Source organism: Corylus avellana, chromosome 1, assembly GCF_965113065.1.
Source record: "Corylus avellana chromosome 1, dhCorAvel1.hap1.2, whole genome shotgun sequence".
Taxonomy (NCBI): domain Eukaryota; kingdom Viridiplantae; phylum Streptophyta; class Magnoliopsida; order Fagales; family Betulaceae; genus Corylus; species Corylus avellana.
Window position 1 is genome coordinate 15,344,009 of NC_142490.1, and position 7,055 is coordinate 15,351,063.

The 7,055-nt window shown below is 36.3% G+C and overlaps 2 protein-coding genes across 2 annotated transcripts; both read left to right on the forward strand.

Moving 5' to 3' along the window:
- The first annotated feature begins 649 nt into the window (after positions 1–649).
- LOC132171484 (HXXXD-type acyl-transferase family protein) lies at positions 650–2,567 on the forward strand. The gene is made up of 2 exons (XM_059582806.2): positions 650–1,275; positions 1,510–2,567. Exons 1-2 carry the CDS (start codon positions 859–861, stop codon positions 2,398–2,400), a joined length of 1,308 nt encoding a protein of 435 aa, XP_059438789.2. The 5' UTR covers positions 650–858; the 3' UTR covers positions 2,401–2,567.
- A 3,059-nt stretch (positions 2,568–5,626) lies between these two features.
- LOC132169195 (uncharacterized) lies at positions 5,627–6,820 on the forward strand. Its single transcript, XM_059580265.2, has one exon. It carries the CDS (start codon positions 5,627–5,629, stop codon positions 6,818–6,820), a length of 1,194 nt encoding a protein of 397 aa, XP_059436248.2.
- Positions 6,821–7,055: the final 235 nt, after the last annotated feature.

Sequence of the window (7,055 nt, forward strand, 5' to 3'; positions counted from 1 at the left end):
TTTATAAAATCGAGTGAAAGTTTAGGGGACTAAAATGAAGTTTCTCCAAACATTTAATACCCATAACATTTCTTAATAAATTACGTGCAATTACATAAGCAAGAATGCAACCCTTCCTATATGATGGTACCTGTGCATAATTTAAAAAGCAAGTTGTCAACAACTCTAAAGAAAAAAGGCCATAAAATATTTAGGGAAAACTTCACTTTGGCCCCCTGAATTTCTACCCGATTTTACAAATCCCCATGAACTTTCAAATCTCTCATTTTGGACCTCTGAACTTTCAATTACTCTTAATTAGAACCTTTACGTTAATTTTAGCCGTTAAAAATACAAAAAAAATACCAAAATGTCTTTAATTTTCATTTTTTTTTTAAATAAAAAAATGTTTTGGACGTTGAATGTTAGGGTATAAACGTCATGTAACGTTTAAAATTTGACGGAGGGTCCACATTGAGAGTAATTGAAAGTTTAGAGGTCCAAAATGAGATATTTGAAAGTTCAGAGAAAGTTTATAAAATCGAGTGAAAGTTTAGGGGACTAAAATGAAGTTTCTCCAAACATTTAATACCCATAACATTTCTTAATAAATTAGGTGCAATTACATAAGCAAAAACGCAACCCTTCGTATATGATGGTACCTGTGCGTAATTTAAAAGCAAGTTGTCAAAAACCCTAAAGAAAAAAGGCCACTTTGCTTGGAGAAGTACTTGTACCAAACCCCAATAGTTCAGACTTCGAAGCCAAGGAATTTATATGTTTAAAATATACATTTCCATTCTCCTACTCTCCCTATAAAATTCTATCCAGTCCAGCACATACCAAAATGGTATTCTATCCTTCAATCTTCATCTAATTATGGCTTTCTCTGTGATCAGGTCACGAGGAAGCCTAGTTAGGCCATCTGAGCAGACACCATCTGGAACACTTGATCTGTCAGTTATTGATAGATTGCCTGTCCTGAGATGCAATGCTCGAACGTTGCATGTTTTTGGACATGGCCCTGAAGAGGCAGCAAAAGTTATAAGACAAGGTTTGTCGAGGGCTTTGGTTCCTTACTACCCTCTTGCTGGGAGGCTGAAAGAGTCGACCAGCCAAGGTGGTCGGCTCCAAATCGAATGCTCTGGAGAAGGCGTGTGGTTTGTCGAGGCTTCTGCTGATTGTACTCTTGATGCTGCCAATTACTTGGACGATGCTGTTTCCATCCCATCTGATGACCTTCTGCCTGACCATATCCCTGAAAATCAAGACATAGACCCACTTGTGCAGATGCAGGTATATATATATATATATCCAATAATTAAGGAACCAATTCCCCTAGTACTTTGCTAAACAATGCTATTAGCTAGACTTTGAAACATTCTCAAAGAAAAACACTTATTAGTTTTTAGATGAGATGATCAAAATATCCGATCAACAGTTTGTTAGCATTTTTTATTTGCCAAAAAAAATAAAATAACAGCAAAAGGAAAAAGCTTTAACAAACAAATTTGCGACAATGTGTTTCAGGTGACACAATTTGCATGCGGTGGAATCGTGATTGGCCTCCTATTCTGCCATACCATATGTGATGGCCTAGGAGCAGCACAATTTCTAAACGCGGTCGGCGAGCTGGCTAAAGGGGCTGAGCATCTGAGCACTATACCAGTGTGGCAGAGGGACTTTTTCCCACCTCCACCGGAAGAAGCAAAGATCATTGCGCCGGTAAACCCACCGCCGCCGCCGCCCCCAATACCCAACAACAGGCTAGAGCATGCCAACGTAGATATAACTCTCGATCAAATCAACCAGCTCAAGCAAGAATTTCATCAATCAACAGGACAGAAATGCTCTGCGTTCGAAATTGTGGCTGCCAAATTCTGGAGTTGCCGAACGCGAGCCATAAACTGGAAGCAAAATACACAACTCACGCTTGTCTTCTTCGCAAATTGCCGGCAGCTCTTGGACCCTCCATTGCCAAACGGTTTCTACGGCAACTGCTTCTTCCCGGTGACAATCAAAGCCTGGAGTGATTCCCTCGCCGGTGCATCAATCAGCGACGTTGTGGGAATGATCCAAGAAGCAAAGGCTACGCTTCCCACTGCGTTTGCCAAGTACATCAAGGCAGTGAAGGGTGAGTCAGTCGAGAAGGAGGACGGAGACGATCCATTTGCACCGCCGACGGCTTACACCACTCTATTCATTTCGGAGTGGGGACGGCTGGGATTCAACCAAGTGGACTACGGATGGGGCCCACCGGTCCACATCGTTCCAATACAAGGGTCAAGCACGATACCTGTGGGCATAATGGGATCCTTGCCTTCGCCCAACAAAGGAGTGCGGTTGATGACGTGGTGCGTGGAGGAGCCCCATCGCCAACATTTCCTCGATCAAATGATGGCTGCAGGCTGCAGTAAGTGATCTGTAACATTAAATATTCTCAAAAAAACATATCCAAAAGAACGTGGAGGGGATAATTATTGTCATATTTTGGGTTGTTATTAATTGCATTACTCTTTAGGTTGTACTTTGTTTTATTGAATATGTTGTGTTCACGAGTGAAAAGCAATAAAATTTACATATTCTTGGTGGAAAAGTTTTTTTTTGGTTTTTGGCTTTTATTGAAAATCGTCAAATATTTTTTATATTTTCGTATAATATAAAGAAACTTGAGAAAGAGATAGACACGATCGATTGAGACCCATTGCAGTTGCCTTGCAATTTGAATAGGCAATTATGAAAAAGCTCAACTTTAGAGCATTCACATACAACTCAACAAAAAAGTCATCAAATTGTTGAGTAGGCACAGTATTTAGTAAAGTATATCATATATTAATAATAAAAAATGCATTCTTTTATCTCTCCTCTAATAAAAAAAACTATTTTATCATCTCTCTTCTATAAAATGAAAAACCAGTGTTCTTCTTTCTCCCTCTTTCTCTTCCGGCATTATTTAAGAACTTTTGTTGTTAATAACTTGCTATTGAATGCTTTATTTTAAAACAATATGATGGTTAATAAGAAACGTGGTATTAAATGCTTCATTTTTTTTCTTCTTAAATATGACAATTAGAAAAAAAAAAATACAAAATTTTTAAAAATATGACCATTAGGAAAATAATATATTTTTTAAAAGAATATGATCATTAAAAAACAAAAAAGACAGTTGATAGTTTAAAAAGTGATATTTTGGCTAAATTTTGCTGAGACGGATGTGAATGCTCTTATAAGGCTTAACTATAAATAGGTGTTGAGACAATGCATTTTAAATGTTTATAGATACTTTGCCCTATTTTAAACGGGTTTTTACCATACTAATTTGGAAGAAATTTCTGTCCGCCCCCCTAAATGAGCTTTCTCATAATTGTGAAAGTTAGGGGCCAGGAGCAAAAAAAAAAAAAAAAAAAAAAAAAATGATGCAGAAACAAGGGGAGATTAGCACATGAACCCCTGGAAGATAATGGTGAACAAACTGTGAAGCCATTAGGATCTGCCATCCCACATTAATCTTCTTCCTTGGGTACAATGCCAAGTCTGTCTAATGGGCCAACTTTGGTCGAGTCTGGGCTTGGTCAGAGTTTGGTTATTCCTCTAAAGTTAATTAAAATTGTATTAAGAACAAAGTTCAAATGATTTTTTTTTTTTTAAAAAAAAAAAAAAAAGTCAGTCTATTAAATTAATATGTCATTAAAGCACATAAATTTTACAAGTATTTTAAAAATTCACATGCTCTGATAACATATATCACTTTATATTATAATTGCATGTCCATACTTTTAAATATAGATGTTGTTTTAATAGATTAGATTAGAAAATTTTCCTTCAATCCCAATTTCTTTGATTTGTATACTAATCCTATTTTTACTAAAAATCGGATTCTAAAGTTCGAATGGGTATTATAAATCATTTGATTTGATTTGCAATGTTAAACTATCATTTGTTTTGCAATGTTTTTCTTAATTTTTTTAAAAAATTTTAATTAACCTTCCAAATTTGGAAGGTTGATTAATTAAATCAAATGGAAAAAAAAAATATAGAATTTTCTGCATCAAATAAAAAATTCAAAAAAATAAAAATAAAGAATTCAAATAAAAGTAGTTATAATACCATTTTCTTGGTAGCTATGATGGAAAAATTTGGGAATATGAGGATGTGAATGTCAATAGGGCATCCAAATCCACATCCCACATATCCAATGGCCCCATTGAAGAAAGCATGCAACATAAAAGTCAACGACATGTTTTTTCAGGGCCTCGCATTTCTTAGCTTTGCATCACGCTGCCTGACAATCATACTTCCCCGTTCACACCGGCATCATTTGTTTTTTCTTTATTAAAAAGAATAAATAAATAATACATATACTATAAATGTGTTGTGGAGCATCAGCATCATTCAGTTGATGATGAGGAGGAGGAAGATTATGTTATTGTGATCATTGCGATGAATCAAATCAGAAGCACAGGTATATAACACGTGGTGATTAACTACGTAATTAATTATTTCCTGTCTTGTCATTCTTTATAGTGATTTAATCAATAATAATTATAATTTTGATACTCCCGTGCATGATTAGATGCCATAATCATGCATGATGCATGCTTACGATGTTGATAAAGATGTTGCGGTATACCTTGTTTGAATTTGATAGAGGTCAACAGTTTAAGCCAAAAGTAACACGAGATTATTAAGTTCACACCGTCACGGTACGGCAGTTTTTTGTTGACCAGAGGATCCGCTCTTGGATGGGATCCACTTAGAGAATTCGAGAGGCTCAAATTAAGTATCTGGACCGTCAATCTACTAATAAAATTAATAAAATAAAATTATAAAAATCAAAATAAAATTAATAAAAACCTTTAAAAATTTTGTAAATTTTTTTTATGGTGGCTGATGTTTAAACTTTAGGGGTGGCCAAAGACCGCAGTTTTTTGTTGACCAAAGGAACCTCTGTTGGATGGGATCCCCTCGAATTCCCTAGAGGCTCAAATTAAGTATTTGGACCGTCAATCTACTAATAAAATTAATAAAATAAAATTATAAAAATCAAAATAAAATTAATAAAACCCTTTAAAAATTTTGTAAATTTTTTTGTGGTGGCTAGTGTTTAAACTTTAGGGGTGGCTTCGACCACCCCAGACCGCCGGTCTGGGGTGGCTTCGGGGGTGTATTAAGGGAGAGTGCAGAATAACTGCGCTCGATCGCAGTTCCAAGAAGTTGTCTATATCCTATTGCGCTCGAACGCAGATCGAGCATAGTTCCAGGAAGTTTTTCATACCTAAGTGCGCTCAAACGCAGATCGAGCACACATCAAGCGTAGTTCCAAAGAAGAGTTTTTTTTTTTTTTTTTACACGTGAACAGTATTTCTTTGTTGTAAATCTGTTGGTGATTTGTTATAATCAGTTGGAGTCAGTGGTTAGTTGTTAGAAGATTGTTAAACTTATAATCAAGTGTATAAATACTGGTTCATGTAACTTGAAACAACTAAGTTGAATATATCAGAGAATTCATTCACTCTCTGTTTTTCACTTGTTCTTTAGTTTTCTTCCCTCTTCTTTGCATTCTTTTTGTTACGAATTGTAAAGTTTGACATGGTATCAAAACCATAATCACAACTGTAATTCATCTGCAATTTTCTGTTTATTTTCAATGGCAGACCTTCCATCGTCTTCCGCTCACCCACGTCCTCCTTCAGAATTTTCGATTTCCATGGAAAACCAATCTCCAAATAGTCACACTCGTCCTAACAATTTGGAAGAGAATCCTCCAAACAATTTTTTTAATCTTTTTGCAAACACTCGCCCGATTGACCCTTCAAGCCCTTTGTTTCTCCATAGTGGTGATAATCCAGGGATTTTGTTAGTTTCTCAGCCATTGTCAGGAGAAAATTATAGCACATGGAGCCGTTCACTGCTTGTTGCTTTGAGTACAAAGAACAAAATGTGTCTCATTGACGGTTCTTTTCCTAAACCTTCAGTGTTTAAGAGTTGTTACAATGCATGGGTTCTTTGCAATGATCTTGTAATTTCATGGATCCTTAATTCTGTTTCCAAGGAGATTTATTCTACTGTCATCTACATTACTTCTGCTGAAGTTATGTGGGAGGATCTCAAAGATCGATACTCTCAAAGAAATGGTCCTTGTGTTTTTCTGTTGCAAAAAGTCATTTCTGTTGTCACTCAGGAAAATTCCTCTATAAGTCAATACTTTACTTGTATTAAGGCTCTCTGGGAAGAACTTAATAACTATAGACCTATTTCTATATGCAATTGTTGCAATTGTGGTCGTATGAAGTCCATTCTTGAGCTCTATAGCCAAGAAAAAGTTCTGCAATTTTTGATGGGTCTGAATGATTCTTTTTCAACTGTCAGAGCACAGATTTTGCTAACAGACCCTCTTCCACCCATCAATAAGGTTTTTTCTCTTATTATTCAAGAGGAAAAACAAAGGGAAATAACTGTCAATTCCATTAGCCATGATACCTCTGCCCTCATGACTAGAACCCCTATCCCTAACCCTGTTGCATCTCCTATGCCTAATCCTACTGCCTCACCCATATGCCAATCCCATGATCATGCTACCTACATGACCAAAACCACTTCATCAGGGCCTAGGTTTTCTAAGCAGAATTTTAAGAAGGATCGCCCCATATGCTCTCATTGTGGAATATCAGATCATACTGTTAAAAAATGTTACAAGGTTTATGGTTTTCCCTCAGGGTTTAAGTTCACCCGAAGCAAACCAAATTTTTCTGCTCCACATTCATCAAATCAAGTGCAGGGAACTAATTTGGCTAAGGTTCAGCAGTTGAGTAATCCTCCTTTGGCCATGATCTCTGAGTAGTGTCAGCAATTGATGGAATTGCTAAAACAATACCCCATCCAATCCCCTCAATCTTTTGCTGCAAATTCAGTTGGTAGCACAGCAGGTTATCTCCAACCTCTTAATCCAAAATTTTCTGTTTTTTCTGCTTCATTTGCTAATGTTGTACCACATTTCACACAAAACACACATTTCTTGGATTATAGATACTGGTGTAACTGACCACATGATTAGCTGTCCATCCCTTTTTACCTCT